This window comes from Haliotis rufescens, unplaced genomic scaffold (genome assembly GCF_023055435.1).
Source record: "Haliotis rufescens isolate VD_foot unplaced genomic scaffold, xgHalRufe1.0.p SCAF_3, whole genome shotgun sequence".
Taxonomy (NCBI): Eukaryota; Metazoa; Mollusca; class Gastropoda; order Lepetellida; family Haliotidae; genus Haliotis; species Haliotis rufescens.
The window spans coordinates 26,891,090-26,909,685 of NW_025964001.1; the positions used below are offsets into that span (position 1 = coordinate 26,891,090).

An 18,596-nucleotide genomic window follows, 5' to 3' on the forward strand; every position below is an offset into this window, starting at 1 on the left:
TCTCAGCTCCCTTGGGAGTATACAACCCAAGGTGGTTATTAGTGGCTGAAAGGTTCTGCATTCACATAAGCATCTCACCTGGCAGGATACCCATTTGCTGTTGGGTAAACTGAGGCACGATAATACTAGTCAGCTATTAACACTCGATGTCACCATTCACCATGTTCTACATTTATAAAACTGTTTCTTCCAATGTGGCACACATCTGTCTTTTTTCTGCATTTGCATGTTGAGGTGAGGTGAGGTGAGGTGAGGTGAGGTGAGGTGAGGTGAGGTGAGGTGAGGTGAGGTGAAATGGGGTTTAATGTCGCATCCAAGATTATTACACTTACATAGCGACGTGCATGTGTGAGCATGATGTGTGACCTGTGTGCCGTACACATGACGACGTGTCACCACTTCTTGTGCCTCTAATACATCTCACACTGGTTTACTTGAGACAGGTTAGGCATGTGATCATGCTGAAAAAAGCAACTAAACTCAGCACTGTTGAAAGAGAAAGAAGCTCATAATACTATTGCTACAGTAGTAGTGTGTAGACTTTTTCCCCCAATTCAGATTGCCATATCCTGTCCACTTTTGGAGGCAATCATTTGGCCATGCCAAGCTACATCTAAGGGACACAACCCACTACCCTCTAAAAAGTAACGCTGTCTAAATTACGACGACACTGAGTTGGAAGCGTATATTCGAACCTCCAGAAATGACGTCCCTTTGGAAGAATGGTTTATGTGCTCACGACTTCATGATGTAAAGTGGATGACGTTATTTTTTAGAGGGAAATGTCTAATGAGATGTTCTCCATAGATGTAGCTGGCAACCGCATAACAATCAAATTCAAAAGTGAGATATGTATTGGGTGAGACCTGATGGACCTGAAAATTTGTTACTGTTGCCATAGTATCACAATAGTGCTTTTAACTATCACATACTATTCATACAGTGTTGCAGCAATTGCAACAGCCTCACAATAGTAGTTTTAACTACTGCCATTATAACAGCAACTTGTAAAATGGCAGTAATTGTCACCCTGTATTGTAATACTCCAAGAGTTGAGTCCAGCTTGCACCTATATGAGTGAGTTTGGTTGTTGGTTTGTTGTTTAACACCACACTCAGCAATATTCCATCTATATGATGGCAGTCTGTAAATAATCGAGTCAGGCCCAGTGACTGACATCATGAGCACTGATCCATGCAATTGGGATCAATTACATGCATCAATCAAGTCAGCGAGCCTGAACACCCGATCCTGTTAGTCGCCTCTTACGACAAGCATAGTCGCCTTTTATGGCAAGCGTGGGTTGCTGAAGACCTATTCTACCCGGATCTTCACGGGCCCTTTGACATAAGTACCAGGCTTCATGAGTATGTCTCATGATCAGACCAGACCTATTCTACCCTTGATCTTCACGGCTATGTATGAGTGAGTGGGCCTACCTGCCTGGATGCAGGTCTTCATGTGGATGTAGGTGATGGCCAGTCTGATGATGGAGCTCTTATCCATCTTGTTGAGAGTGGACATGTTGAACGGCAGCACCTCACACACATTGGCCAACTCTACACTCTCCTGGTCCCGACGAGCTTTGGCCGCAAGCTTGGACTTCACTGCTCTGTAAGATATAAAAAATATTAAACAGATAATTTTGTGTTTTCTTGGTCAATATGCCAAGACAAATGAGAGTGAGTTTGTGAGTGAGTGAGCCCCAGACAAGAAAGCCATGTCCCCAAAACACCTCAGGTTTCCCTGTATTGTTCCTCAGGGCAAATGTTACCCTTTGTGTGCATCTTGTAAAGTGTATTTCTTCACAATGTTAATAATAGTGTACACATCAATAATCAGTCACCATGTCATACATATACTTAACGACTTAATGTTATAGAAACACCATGTTAATCAGGGGGCATAGGTGACCCAATCACTCTAAGGCACCGCAATTCGCTGTGCAGAGTTGTGTCCCTTGGGCACGACAGAAACCTGATTGTGGGTTCAAATCCTGGTTCGCCCTGATTATGTTTCTAGGTTTGTCAGCACCATGCCAGTGCTTGTGGGTTTCACCGAGGTGGTAAACGTCTGCGACTCACTATGTTTATCACAGGAAAGCTTTCAGGAGAAAACGACTTTTTCGCATTATATTCAGAAAGAAACTTATGGGATACTAGACATGCATTAATCATTAGTTTGTTATGATCTTTCCTGAAGGTCATATTTAAGAAATAAATGATGAAAGGAGTTTATTATCATACAATAGACTCTGCAGACAGAATAAAGCATGAGGGTTGCAATGAGTGGTTTATTCTCCCTGCAGTGTTTTATGCGGGATTCAGAACAACAGGCTCGGCATCTGGTGTACAATTTGTGTTGATCGATGCTGGATGCTGAGAAACATTTATCTGGTACACGAATGCCAATATTTCAAAGTTGTAGTGTATTTTTTGGTGTTTTTATTCTTGCAAAGAGTGACAAATGAATAAAATATTCAGCCCTAAGGTCATAAGCACACATGATCATGCATTCTATGTGAAAATACCAGTCTTATTCACTTGCACCAGTTGTTTGTTTGTTTGTTTGCCGCACTCAGCAATATTCCAGCTATATGACGGAGATCAGTAAATAATCAAGTCTGGACCTTCTAGACATTGGTCACCACCCGTCTCATTTAGGTAGACCGGAGCCCAGTTAAACTGAAACAGCTTTAACAATTGAAACTGAAATAAGAGTAAACACCATGAGACTTTGACATAAGTTTGTTTGTTTGTTTGTCGTTTAATCCCACACTCACCAATATTCCAGCTATATGATGGCGATCCGTAAATAATCGAGTCTGGGTCAGACAATCCAGTGATTGACATCATGAGCATCGATCCACGCAATTGGGATCGATGACATGCATCAACCAAGTCAGCGAGCCTGACCACCTGATCCCAATAGTCGCATCTTACAACAAGCATTGTCCCCTTTTACGGCAAGCATGGGTTGCTGAAGGCCTATTCTACCCCGGATCTTCAAGGGTCACCAGCTGTGGACACTGACATGACCCAAGAGTTGTTCAAATGATAAATTAACATGTGGTATGCCGGATGCTTAGCGTGGGATGGTGGGAAGCTGCATATAGCACATAAACAACAAGATACATTCACAAACATGTTGTCTGACGTAATTGGGAGACAAGAAAAGTCAGCCAGCTGCTACTGACGTCCAAATTACCTGCTGTTTGTGTCGTCTGTTTCGCCTATCTGTCACATGAAGTGGCAGGGCTAATGGTGGTCTTTGACAACAACTGTGCTAATGACTTTAACACTCCGGACAGTGTGCGTCTTAGTGACGTAATTACTGTCTTATATTACAACAAATCACTGCCCGCGTTTCAGTAAGACATTTTGGCTTCTGTATATGTTGGTCGAAGAGATTAGATGACAAATCATGATTAGGTCAAAATAAATAAATTGCAAATTATTCCATCGTATTTATTGGCTAACCAAGCAATTTGTTTTATGTTTATGTTCCCATCATAGAAAAAGAATTAGACCACGCCCACTAGTTGTCTACTGTTTCCTGATTGGCTGATAACAGGGCAGCAGGGGCGTGAGTAGTCTGTCTTTCAGACCCTGATTCAAATATATCAAACACAGCCCATGCAAGTCTATAATGTTTGGCAAGTCTAGATAACTGCAGTATCTGGGCTCCTTTTTATTATATTTTTTGTTTGTACGGTATGTTCATTTCAGAGACAAGATGTTAGTCTAGGACTTGAGTTGCATTATTGTTCTGACGCATGTTACTGAAGTTGTACTGTTGTCTACAGTGTTTTGTGTTAATGACTACATAAGCAGTGTGTGAAGTCTATTTATTCATAGGAATTGACTTTATGTAAAAATATTTCTTTTTTGCTTCCTGTGCCTGTGTACTTCAGGAATCAAGAGATCCTCATGATTTCTCCATTACTGCTTTCATTTTGTTCTGTTTTTCAGGAAATCTTGTTCTTCCAAACATCATGTTGTGGAAAAAAAGTCAAGTGAGAAACACAAGAACAAATACATTTTCAGTCACTGGTTGTTTTCAACATTTTTACCCCGGTCAAGGAATAAGTGTGCATTCAAATTTCATTCTCAGCTCCTTGGGGAGTATACAACCCGAGCTGCCTGTGAGGTGCTAGAAGGTTAACAGTCACATACCATGTCATCCTACCGGGTACCCATTCACTGTTGGGTAACAGAGGCATATTTCGAACAAAGTCACTTGCCGTCAGTGACACCCCATGTAACCTGTTTTAGAGTAGGGTGGGACCAAAGCCCTAGAAGCTCAAGCTTGCTGAATGCAGACACCCATCCACCTACTCTCTGCGACAAACACTGCTTAACTTCACCTGACGTGTGCATGGTGTGTACGCTGTACACAGGATCACGTACCACCATGTGCATGAAGGGGTAGATAGTTCCTCCAGGCGTATGCCTTCATACCTGCTAGATCTAAAGTTTAATCCATTGTCCACTTTCACCATGTCCAATAAAAGATTAAACTGAACTCGTGATATTAGGGGCGGTCGGGTAGCCTAGTGGTTAAAGCGTTCGCTCGTCACACAGAAGACCCGGGTTCGACTCCCAAAATGGGTACAATGTGTGAAGCCCATTTCTGGTGTCCCCCGTCGTGATATTGCTGGTATATTGCTAAAGGCAGCGTAAAACCATACTCACTAACTCACTCATGATATATCATGTCTGTTAGGAAAAATGTCAATACCCTCTATGTATTCTTGACTTTTTACAACTTTTCTCAGAAGATTTCCTTAAGTCCTGACAGGCCCTTCATTGTCAGTGTGTCAACTGTCAGATCATCCTTCTCTTGCAGTAATGTTAATGTGACAAAATGTTTGTGTGCCTTAGGCGATCTGTATTTTTATTTGTGTTTCTTGTTTCTCACCCATCCTCAATTACTGTCCTTCTCAAAAATGTAAAAGCATTTCAAATCCACCTATTCTCCTGCCTCAATATTTGTTCAGGGAGGTACTCTGGAATTTCTTTTTAAGCATTTTCCATTTCACAAAAAATATCTTGCTTTTTTTTATCATGAGATGTTCAAATAAGGGAGCTTATCTGCTGGCCTGTAGCTTTGTTTTTACTTCCTTATAACCTCTTGGTAGAACACAGAAACCAGGGTGCCGTTGTACAAAACAACCTTAGCGCTACGACTGTCATAAGTCTATGCTAAGGTATGGGAGTTACGATCACCATAGCGCTAAGATCGCTTTGTACAACGACACAACGGCACTATGCATACATACATATTTGGATTTATAGGTGTCTGCACAGGAAGTCAACCGATTGATGTGACACTGTTCCCAGAAAGTCGAACAGCAGATTTCTTTGATGTTCCTTGTTGTTACAAAGTGTTTTGATAAAGGATTTCGGAGTTGTTCACTGATATATCTATTCACTTATATCTGTTCAGCTGATTTGATGGATGCAATATTGGTGAACTGTTATCAATATCTTTTGAAAACAAAAGCAGTAAATATATATATAGGTGCAGAAATGGCAATTTTTACTTCAAAAATGGTAAACGCTCACCTGAACACTCTCTTTCTACCAACATCGAGAGGAGGGAGATATCTGGTAGTCGGTGGATACATGTAGAGAATCAACAAGACGAACTTGACTGCACGAACTTGAAGTGTATTAAGAAGGATTCCATATAGCATCGGCATCAACATTGAATGACATCTTGACATCTGTCAAGGACACTCACAATCATCCTCCAGCTCACGACATAGTTAAGGTAAATGTCTTTAATATCCTCTAAGATAAATGGAGTAATGATTCAGAAGCTTAAATCATCGATTTAAATGTGTTAGTAAGATCCAGTTAAGAACCAAATATCTTTAAAAGACTAAAAGACTTGTTCCCTTTGTTCGATTTGTGACTTGATGGTTAATAATAGTTCTTATTCACAATTTTTGTAATGTTTCAGATGAAGGGATTCTTGGATGACTTGAAAACCAAGGCTTCCACGTCCTTGAGATCCATGCCAACCTTGTATGATGAAGAGATGAAGGCCTTCTGTGCAGCACCTGACATAGCATCACTCCCTACTTTCGAAACATGCAGATCCAGCCGACATAACCAGCTATTGGACAGAGGAAAATCTTCAGCTCCAAAAATGAAACCACCACGACAACTCCGGACCATGTACGAATAACCACTTGGAGGGTTACCATAACAAACTAAAGAAATTAGTGTCCAAAGTCCATCCTAAAATTTTCGAAGCCTTACACTACATCGCCAGCACCTAGAATTCCATACAGACAAAACTCATTCAGTTCGAAGCAGGCCAGAAAAAAAAAAAACAAGCGGAGAAGAAAATACAGTGAGGTCGACACCCGCCTGGCGTCGTTAAAGCGTGACCTTGCTGCTGGAAACAGAGACATTGCATTGTTCGCAAGATCAGCTTCAGATACCATGTATCTAGTCAAACGCATATATATATATATATCTATGTATTTGTGTACATGACTGTAATATGATAATGATATATAAAATGGTAAATAAAAATCAGAAATGCCACAATTTTGTGTAATCCGGACTCAGGCTTACAACAACATGCGACATGGTCTATTGTACCTCTAAGCCTTTATTTGCCAAAATCTCATGACCAGGGGGATTAACCTACCCATGTCCAGTCATTGGAAACTCGACTTCGTGTGCATAAACCGATTTATATAGCACCAGTATCCAGTTACCATACAACTGCTAAGAGCACTGAACACATCTGAAAGACACTCATGTTGATAGCTTCACTGAATAGATGCGTCTTTAATTGGGATTGGAAAGTACATAGTTCTACTGCTGATCTTACACAAAGGGAAGGTCCTGCAGCTTGATATGGCCGATCACCAAATGTCCGAGTAAGCAAAGGTACAGTCCTCGCCAGTATCTGATGACCTGAGGGAATGTGATGGCAGGTACTTCTGTTCAAGATCAAACAGATATACTGGAGCTTCGATGTTGAACATCAAAACTAGTATTTTATGATTGATTCTTTGACGGACTGGCAGCCAGTGTAATTCCTTGAGAGCAGGATTCATGTGTTTGTACTTTCTAGTAATGTGATTACTCTTGCTGCCAAAATTTGGACCTTCTGGGTCTTGTTTGAAAGACATTCAGGAAGACTGTAGAGCAAAGCATGCTTGGATTGGCATTGCTGTAGTTGATTTGTTAATATACTTCCTGATAAGGCTGATATGGCTGATGTTTCTTATATGATAATGAGCATTTTTACAGATGTTGTTGATGTGTTTCTCCAGGCTCATTGTAGTCAAATATGACTCCCAAGTTGCGGGCATTATCACTTGGGCCGATAATACAGTCATCTTTTTCCTGATGTAAGGGTGGGACTTTGTGCCTAGTCATTTGTGAACACAAAGTGAAATTTTCGTCTTATCATGACTTAACTTCAGGAAATGTGCAGTCCTTCATATTTTGATTTCCCAGATGCAGTTTGAGACTGCTTTGTAGGCAGAAATCAAAGATGAAAGTCTGAAGGTTTGAAACCAAAGTTGATCTGGGTGCCATCGTCATACAGATGGAAATCAAGGTTGTGTGATCTGGCGATATCGCCAAAAGGCGTTGTGAACATCACCAACAGAATGGGACCCAAACCGATCCTTCAGGAACCCTGTACTGAAGTTCTATCTTCTCTGAGGCTGTTCCATCTATATACACAGACTCGTGTCGGCCTTACATATACAATTTGATCCACTGTAGTGCAATATCAACAACTCCAATCCCCTTCTCGAGCGGAGTAAGAAGGTCTTTATGATCTACAGTATCTTATAGCACAAAAACAATGAGTTTCTTAGCAGATAGGGTTTTTGGAAAATACACAAAATCTATATACTCTTGCAGCAAATTGTGGGCCTACTTAGCACATATATAAAATAAAACAGCAGTGGTCTTTCCATTTTCACTGTTTTTGTTTACTGCCATGAGGAATCGAACTGAAGCTAAAGGAGGAGATGTGAAACAAAATAGTATTGATGGCCTTACCATGGAATTTCTAACTCTTCTTAATCAGCACTTTTTGTAATCTGTTTGTCGACAGTGAGAACACACATGTGGACATATAGAATAGTACAGGTGTATCTGTCACATGACATACATACTAAAATACTGTGTATTGTGTACCATCATACAACATGGATCCTTGAGTGTACAGTGATATAATTTTCCCATAATCCTATTGTAGCAAACAAGTATTTCCCTTCCTGTCACCTGCCAGGTGGCTATAGAACAGTTAGCCATTCTAGAAAGTAACTAGAAATTTTGGTCACTCATAATTGCCATATGCATCAGTTCTTATCAGGGCTGGGACGGGTAACTCAGGAACTCGGGTCAGGTGGGTACTGAGTAGGACCCGGGTACTCACAGTTTTACCCGGACCCGTGGTTAGTCACAAGACATATTGTTTAATGACAAAAACTCACTAGAGCTCAGTGGTTACACTACAAGTCGCTAATGTTCCCAGTTCTTTATGATGATGCACACATTTCTTTTGACTTGTATATGTTTGAGTAAAGATAAGCTTCAGTCAACTTCAGTGTATGCATGATGCAATCAATTCATAAGAGACCATGTATCTATTATATGGTCTCGGGTTTCATACATGTATCTAAACAGTTTTTGCCAGGGCTGCAGTTTAACTATTCCCAATTAGACATTGTGTTCCCAACTCTTGAGACCTACAGTGGGTACCCAGGTTGGGCCGGGTAATAGGGGGTTGGTTGGGACTTGTCCCAGCCCTTGTTCTTATGTACATTATTAGTATTGGAGATTTCAATGCAAAACACACGTATCATGAGGCATGTTTATTTTACTGACAAACTGCCATTCAAAGGACAGTCCATTCTGAAGAATTGTTTGTAAACAATAGCCGATAACCCCAAGCTTATCCACCTTATGCTGCGAGAGAAGTTTCTGCTCACATGACTTTTCTCTTGTTTGTAAACAAACATACTTATTCTGAAATATGAACAAAACGCAAACCTTTCCGTGTGCTTTACATATTGTTTTGCATAATTATATACATATACTTCTACAGCTGTGACGGTGAGGTGCATGACAATATATCTTTACACATCAAAGTGACCGTATTGCTCGCTCAAATCAAGCTGCCAATTAGTATTTTAATACTCATCCGTAAGAAAACACCAATCTCATTAAAATCAGATCTTAGTTCTCGCTACCGCTAAACAAAGATCTGAGGACATCCCATTACGGGTCATGTCAGAACGACCTTTCATCATACCAATCAGAGCGGCACTTACCAGATCATGAAAGTGACAGTCGGAATGTGTTTTCTAATGGTCGGTCAAAGTTCGCGAAGGTCGTTCTGACGTGACCCATAATGGGATGTCCTCAGATCTTTGCTGGGCACAAGCGGAAACTAAGATCTGTTTTTAATGAGATTGGAAAAACACACAAGCCACAATTTGCCTATAGTAGAAACATGACTGAAGCCAGTTATTCTGCGTAGCACTGGCGTTCTGGTTTGAGAATTGAATCATGCATGAACTAAAGGTGTGATGTCACACTCAGAAATTATTTCATGCATGATGGATAAATACCCACAACCATAGATGTACTGGCCCTTTAAGTTTATTTATGGATGGTGTCATTGATAGTTTGATCCAACCGAAGTTGATGGCACATTCATTAATGAGTTAATGTATTGTTAATGTTTAGTCACTGTCAATCACTGATAGTCAGATCCTATACACTAGTCCGATCATGAGACATACACATGAAGCCTGGTACTTATGTCAACGGGCCCGTGAAGATCCGGGGTAGAATAGGTCTTCAGCAACCCATGCTTGCCATAATAGGCAACTATGCTTGTTGTAAGAGGCGACTAATGGGATCGGATGGTCAGGCTCGCTGACTTGGTTGATGCATGTCATCGATCCCAATTGCGTTGATAGATGCTCATGATGTCAATCACTGGATTGTCTGGTCCTGACTCGATTATTTACAGACCGCCATCATATAGCTGGAATATTGCTGAGTGTGGCATTGAACGACAAACAAACAAACTTATGTCAAAGTCTAATGGTGTCTAAATGAGACAGGTGGTGACCAATTTCTTGAAGGTAGCGATTGGAGAACACGAAACATAGCATTCATTGGTCCTTCGTATCCAAGAAAAATAAACTTCATGAAACACGAGTAAATTACGCTCAACCAAAATAGCAGAACAGTTTGTTATCACTTTTATCACAAAACATTTAACTTTTGTGGTGTAGACGTGTCTCCATGGCAACTACATTTGCAGTTACAGCTTGTGTGCTCGTATAACTGAATATTTTCGTGATCGCCAATTGTAAACAAGGATCAAATAGGTTTCAAAAGAATCACACGCTTCAAGGAAGTTGCCATTTATTCATACAAAAATGGGATTTACAAAACCCTAGGAATCAACAAGAATCAGGCAGTCAAAAAACGAAATCAGAATCAAGACGCTTCAAACTCTTTCTCACACCAATTGTTGGCTAAAAGCATTAAGCTTTCCCTGCAAACCAACAATGGAATCGGTTTAATTGCTGAAGTGTTTTACCTGGTGATTCTCCGAGGTCTGGATTCTTCATTATCTGTCCCTTCCCCACACTGCAGCATGGCTGGCTCCGACCTAGAACCAACAACCACATTCACAGAATCAGGGTTAAATCAATGCTATCTATCTGTTTTCACTGACAGAGTACAGTGCATCGGGGATTGATGTAGGATTGTTTTTACAATGAAGGTAAAAGCCTTTCAATCAATTAATAGTGATTACAATTTCAAATGTAGACTGGTCTTGCACGACATGTTTTGTTTCGTGTTTTTCACTCCAGACTCAGCAATATTCCAGCTGAATGAAGGCTGCCTGAAGTAACTGAGTGTGGACCAGACAAACCAATGATTGATATAATGAGGAACATCAAACAATGCCAGGGTACAATGACACAAAATCAACCATGTCACTTTGTCTGACCACCTGATCCAATTTAGTCCACTCTTATGATAGGGATTGGTTATTCGCGGCTCAATCCTAACTGGGTATGTAGAATATATACATGCAGTTGTAGCGGCCATAAAATTTCCGAGTCCCGTGATGGGATTCGAACCACGGACCTTCTGATCTGTCCACATGACCAAAGAGGTTAACCCATTCAGCAAGCTGACAAGGTACTGATGTCATCTGTGGGAAGACTCCACGCCCTGCTACACAGTGTTGAATCATCTTTTCTTTTGTATGGTACACAGAATTATTACCCATAAGGTAAGAAATAACCGAGTATAAAAGAATTGAAAGTGCACTTGTGAAAATATCAATTCACGTGCACCAGTGTATTGCTTACGTCATGTGGACGGCATTGATGACGTCTTTTAAATCTTATTGTGACGTAAAGTAGGAATGATGTCACACTAGAAACGATGTCATAGGTGAAGATTGTTGACATCATTCGACAGTTGTGGTTTTCTTTTTGTGGTGCAATTTTCTAAATGGGATCTCAAAAGAATTAAGAAATGATGGGTTATAAAGAAATTATTACGCTCACATGTGTGTCATACTGAATTTACAAACTCGTTTAAGATTTCATGTATAACCCTTGCTCTCGCTTGGGAAATACAAGAATTCTGACACTCGTTTTGTAAATTCAGGATGACACACACGCTTGAATAATAATATCTTTTTATCATATACTACAATCCAAAAACACCTGACATGCTCATCTTCAAATGAGTGATTGAGTGAGATAGTTCTAAGACTGTTTTACCAAGGACAAACATGTCCACGAGTCTGTTTGTGACTAGTAACAACCACCTGATGAAGTAGTATGCATATACTCCGAAACGTTGTGTTCCTCATAATAAAGAAGTTGACATCCATAAATTCTCTTCCTTAAGTTATAACATGGTAAGATACAGAAAGATAACTGATAATTTTTTGGGTCAGAATAAAGATTTTTATATACATATTCTTCACCATTTCTTACTAACAGTGGTGATAAAATCTATTTATATTTTATTTCACCTAATTGCAAAACAGTCAGACACAAAATACATTGTCAAAAGTCCTTTTTATCTAAGAGGCCTCAGCCAGCATTCTGTTAAACAGACCCTTCTTTTGTCAGGGAACCAACATAGGATGACATTCGGTGTTTGATAACATTGCTGCACTCCGGAATGAGGTCATGTCAGTCTCACAGCTGTTTGGAATGTAGAGCGCCCTGGAAAATTACCTATATTTTTGTACTGCACAGCATTTTAAGTATTATATAATTCACTTCCAAACAATTCTTAGCAATACCTGTGGATCTGAAAATACAAACTGTTTATCTTTTAACATGTTCAAGTGGTAGGAAAATACTATTTCAAGATTCAACCAGGCTATGAACCACGACTTGTTGACACTTATACAATAAGGAGCTGTATGGGTAAATAAAAAGAAATCCTCTTGTCAGAGGTCAGTTGAAGTGTGATAATATATAATTCCCTGGTTATGAAACAACTATTTTCGATATGTTGTCTAAAGGTCATTTCACAAACTGATAAAATCTAAAACAGTCTTCAAACTTAAGACTGGAAGTCAATAAGGTCAGGAGGTCCGTGTCACAGGGCCCAATATAACACTTTCAACCACTGCATATTTACACAATGTTATCATACACTTTGGGTTTTGATAGTCAATATATTTGTACTCCCTTGGGTATTTTTCAACCAGTTTGTGAACCTTTTGAGAGCTGTTTCAGATGAGTTCTAATTGGCATCTGTGCATATGATGTGTCATAACTTCACAACAGCGAGGGGCAATCGGGTAGGCTAGTGGTTAAAGTGTTAGCTCATCACGCCGAAGACCCGGGTTTGATTCCCAACATGGGTACAATGTGTGAAGCCCATTTCTGGTGTCCCGCGCCGTGATATTGCTGGAATATTGCTAAAAGCGGCGTAAAACCATACTCACTCACTCACAACAGCGATACATATATACAGTGTCTGAAACTCCGCAGAGTTAACTGAGAGCCTTAAGGGCCAACACATTTAGAAAACTGTTGGCCCAGTGGAAAAACTGAAGGCACAAACATTTTAGTTAAAGCAGCGAGATATGCTTGCAATATTAATTACAAAGCAAAACCAGTCAACCAGAAGCGTTTACTGCTATCACGCCGAGTTCCCAGAGACTCAGTGGTGAATGAAGCCGATATTCATCAGTATTTTATCAACATGTAACACATCTTTGCGACTACATGTCATACACCATTTGAAAGGTCTAATCCTACTGATAATAAATATGAAAGTTATGTTTATCACATTACTTAATTAATAATTAATTACCGTATTCGACGTAATAAGCGCCCAGGGCGCTCTCAAAATTACAAATAGGGGCTCTTATTAGAATATTATGTTGGTGAAAAAAACAGAGTTGAAAGATAAATTTTGTGGTTTATAGTGACAGCCTGAAATGTTTATGTACACATTTAATTTGCCCATAATTAAGGGTGCATATAACACACAAGTGTGTATTATACGCGAATAAATAAGTCTTGTGTACATTGATCAATCGGAGGGGTGCTAATTGGGATTGTTCACTAGCCAATATATCAGCAAATATTGCCGTGGGCACTTATTAGAGCGGGGCGCTTATTACGTCGAATACGGTACTTAAATAAACTGCAGGCCGTATATAAGCACCGGCTGAAATAAAAAACTATCAGCCCGAGAACAAATCTGTTGGCCTCGGGCCTACGGCTGATGTTGTTTCGAACACTGCATATATATTAGTAACAAGAAGCAAGAAGTAGTACTTTTTACATAATTCACTGCAGCACAGCTCATGTTTACGCAATGCCTGCATTCCATCAGCATATAAAAATCTGTAAAGACATACAGGTATGCAAGCTGTAGAGTAATTACCGAGAGTGGTGTGCTACTATTGTTGTTTTTCATGCGTATTTGTATGCAAGTAACTCAAAATCAATTGGATTATGGTGATTTATTGTCCGTATTTTACACAAACACATGCCTTATCTGGAGATCTGGTGCCATGTAAAACATTTATGATTAAGGGGGTCCCTAGATAACTACTGCAGCACGCTTCAAGGACTCTTGGCGCCTCCAATAATTTCCACATTACACTGTGGAGCTAGACTAACATTCAGTCACACAAATAAAGGTCTTATTAAAAAATGAATATCTACAAAATCTCAAGTAAAATTCAGATGGAGCCCTGAACAATGCCTAATTTGTGGCCAAATCATTCTCGACTTAGTTGAATTCAAGTTTAATTTAGTCTCTAGTGTCTGGGGGGCAGACTGTTGTGGAGCTTGTGTAAGCTGGTACTAACTGAGCATCAGACTCTACAAGAACATTCCTGAAGGAGGGATTCATTACTCTGTGCAAGAAATCAGGAGTGAGTGAGTGAGTTGGGTTTAACGCCGCTTTTACGAGTATTCCAGTTATATCACGGCATGTCAGCTTAATTGACCATATCAATAAAACACATGCAATGCTGTTCAAATTTGTTTTTGTTTTGATCATGAGTGGTAGTAATTTACACATGGTAATGTGGAAGTTTCTTCTTCTTAAATTATTAGGGTAAAGAAAAAACAGTCATATCTCAAACTTTACTTTTTATTTGTTGTTATGGTTATCACATTCAAATGAATCTTCAGTTCCAAGGTTTAATTCAACTCTAAAATCCATCTAAAATGATACACTGAAAACTATCGATATTTATCACAATAGTTGCTTGCAATATCAAGAGTTATCGCAATAGTTTCTTTTATTATCAATAGTTATCGCCATAGTGATTTCCAGACCAATAGTCACCCCTACTGTTGTCGATAAAATTTGAAATACAGTCTCTTAGTCAATAACTGTTGTCGTTTCTGCCTAGAATGTTTTGCCACACTTGTATACTTTGAATATTGTCATAACCCAACAGTGCATGTGTAACCTATGATTGTACATATCATTATCTCAAAATGGCCATCAACAAAATTACTGAGGAAGAAGTTATTCTCATTCCATACAAGCTTCCACACTGATGTGGCAGTCAAAGCAGCTGTTTCAGTCAGAGGTGGTTATTGTGATTTGAAACCTCTGATTGACCATTTAGAATCCAGTATTTTTCAATTTCATGGCAAAATGGCAATAAATCGTAAGTTCAAAATCCATGAACAAATAGATTTAAAGACCAGCCCCTAACTATATGGCAACATTGTAATCTATAATCTTATGAAATATTATTGTAATGCCCTTCTTTAATTCATATTGTACTACAACATTGTAAAACACGCAATATGAACATTTGTAATACACTGCAACTTAGTGAAACATTGCAATACACAGAATATAGTAAAACATGGTTCAAAATTTGTTGTATTAAAGGGAATGGCACAAGGGCTGGGACAGGTACAAATTTACTACCCGGGTACCCATCCCCGTATTACCCGACCCTACCCGGGTACCGACTGTAGGTTTCAAGAGATAGGTACAAAATGTCCGATTGGGAATTTTTTTTACCATAGCCCTGGCAAAACATATTCAGATATATGTATTAAACAATATGGTCATGCATACACTGTAGTTGGAATAAGTTATATCTTTATTCAACCATATGTAAAGTCAGAAGGAATGGGTGCATAGTCAGAAAGAAATGCAAACATTAGTGACTTGTTGTGTAACCATAGAGTTCTGAAAAGCTTTGTCATTAAACAGTATATCACGTGACTAACCACGGGTCCTGGTAGTCCTGTGGGTACCCGGGTCCTACTCAGTACCCACCCGACCCGAGTACCCGAGTTACCCGTCCAAGCCCTTAATGGCACATATCAAACTTGTAATGGCATGGATGAAAATGTTTAATAAGCCTGAAGGGCCAATGTAGAAATCTTGAGATGTCAACTCAATGAAGCCTGTGATATTGACTTGACAAACACCTGCAGTAATATTAACAACTTACAGTGAATGGGAGTGAGTTGGGTTAACGCCACTTTTAACACTATTCCAGTTATATCTCAGCATGTCAGCTTAATGTGGGAGGAAAGCCCGAAGTGATGCAGGTCTCAGACGTTACCACTTTAGTGAAACCCACAAGCACGGGTATGCTGCGGACAAACCTAGAAACATAATCAAGGCGAACCAGGATTCGAACCTACAATCATAGGTTTCAGGTGTGTCCAAAGGATGCAACTCTGCACAGCGAACTGTGGCGCTTTAGACGACTTGGCCACTTGTGCCCCTGGGAACAACTTACAACTGCTTAACATCTAGTTAATGGTGACATCACAATCAAATATTTATCAAAATTATTTTCTTGTTGGCACACTTAAATTCCAAAGGGCACATCTAAACATCTTATCCTGTAAACAATGGTTAAATACAATCAGTAATGCTCAAATTCCCTCATGTTGTCAGCTGGTCTACTGTTATATAATATGAGGCCAAATAGGCGGATCCAGCATTTTTAAAAGGGAGGGGTCAAAAATATCAAAATCCTCTCTCCGATAATTTGACTGCCTACAACATACTACATCTGGTTTCAAAGAGATCTGCCTATGTAACATGTATGACACATATATTCTAATTCACTACAATTCAACCTTTGTGCACCAAAGTCTTGCTCTAAATATTACATAATCACAACCACTCCTGTGAATGGTGGCACTTGACCCTGAGAGGGAACATGCCTAGCCTTGTGATGTGGTGTTCCGGATGCCTCAGTGCAATACGATATATGTCAAAATATTTATCTTGTACACGGATGCCAATATTTCAATGTTGAAACATATTTATCAATTTTTTATTCTTGGTAAAGCATGACCAATCATTAAAATATTTAGTCCTAAAGTAATGTGCATGTATGGTCCTGCATTATATGTGAAAATCCCAGTCTAATATACTTGTACAGCTGTGTACACTGACATGATTGCAATCTTAAATGGATGCCAAGACAAATTAAGTGGTATGCGTAACGCATATGGAGGTCAAGGGTAGACTGACAGGATAGTGGGTCAACCTGACTTAACATGGTCAACCTGACTTAACATGGTCAACATCCAAAATACTTGAGGAATGATGTATCAGTTGTAAAAAAATCATTAAATGATAACTTCCAAGTTCATATTACAAATAAATAAACACGTGTAGGTTTCTGTATAGAAAAATATAACTTGCTTTAAAGACTGATAAATATATTCTCTATTGTCCAACAGTGATGGTGTTATGTAGTCGGATACCCACTCGCCGTGGTAAACATATGCATAAGAGCGTTCACCTGAATGAATAACTTGAGTAAACAGCTACCTATACAGGTAAGTTCCCTTACCGTTTATCGAGTGACATATTCACGATGTACGAAGACGGTGACGATAACAGCGACGGTGACAACGCCGTCACTTCTACGAATCAGCTGTCGAAGATCGAGCCCTGGACAGCTGATGTGAGTCTGGGTGATACCAACTGTATCGGACTAAATAGCTCCGATGACCTCCTATTACCGCTGGCAAACAAGAAATGACGCAACTCGAAGTATGCTAACAGTACATATCTAGACAGGAGTTATGTCCCTTCGACTGATGCTTCGTAAATATATACCATAGGTCAGCATGACGAAGCAGAGTTCGACACTGAACAGCAAAAATATATGTATACACATCTATTGAACAGGCGGAGGGGTCAAAACTGTACGTTGACTAACTGTTGGTGACGACACGTTCACAACTTGGCATGGGCAGAAGAGTGAGTGAGTGAGTGTGTGTTGGTTGGTTGGTTTCAAAACGTGGTGACCACAGTTAGGTCTATATTCAGAGGTTCAGGACAATTTGTCCAAAATCTAAACAAATCTACTGAGAAAACTTGTGAAATGCTGGACTTCCTAATTAATAACATCTATATTAAAGTAGGGGGTAAGACATTCGGGCAAGAAGAAGGCATCCCCATGGGCACTAATGTGCTCCCTTTCTTGCGGATCTGTTTCTTGTTATGCACATAAATCGGAATTTCTTCTCGGATTGGCAAAGTCAAACCAGGGCAATTTGGCCAAGACGTTTAACTTAAGCTTCAGAAAAATCGATAATCTGATATCGTTCAATAACCATAAAATTGCCAATTCCCTTTCACTGATTTACCCACCTGAACTAGAAATAAAGGAGACCAGTGAGACCGCCTCATCTGTTTCACATTTAGATCTATGCATAGAGATTCAGAGTGACAAAACACTCTACACAAGACTTATGACAAGAGGAATGACTTCAACTTTCCGATAGTCAACGTTCCCTTCGTGTCCAGCAATATTCCTGCTGCTCCAGCCCATGGTGTTTACATTTCACAACTTTTGAGATACAATCGAGCATGCTCTTTCCACCAAGATTTCCAAGAGCGTCATACGACTCTTGCTCATAAGTTGTTTGATCAAGGTTACAACATTCAAGGTCTCAGCATGCGCAGTAAAGCTTTCAAAAAGTTCTATGGTATATAGACACGTGGAGGACATTCCGAAATTTGACGCGTCAGTGAAAAAAATGATGTCCGATGCAATTGCCCATTTTGACGTGTACCGTA

The 18,596-nt window shown here is 39.7% G+C and overlaps 1 protein-coding gene across 1 annotated transcript in view; it reads right to left on the bottom strand.

Annotated features, from left to right (window-relative positions):
• LOC124144808 overlaps positions 1 to 17,559 on the bottom strand; it is a 159,038-nt gene extending 141,479 nt beyond the window's left edge. Inside the window, exons 1-3 of the mRNA XM_046514386.2 lie at positions 17,362 to 17,559; positions 10,606 to 10,677; positions 1,440 to 1,612 (exon numbers count right to left, since the gene is read on the bottom strand). Coding sequence (XP_046370342.2) covers positions 1,440 to 1,612; positions 10,606 to 10,677; positions 17,362 to 17,378 — 262 coding nt within the window. The 5' untranslated portion in view covers positions 17,379 to 17,559. The remainder of the gene's footprint in view (positions 1 to 1,439; positions 1,613 to 10,605; positions 10,678 to 17,361) is intronic.
• Between the last annotated feature and the right edge of the window lie 1,037 nt (positions 17,560 to 18,596).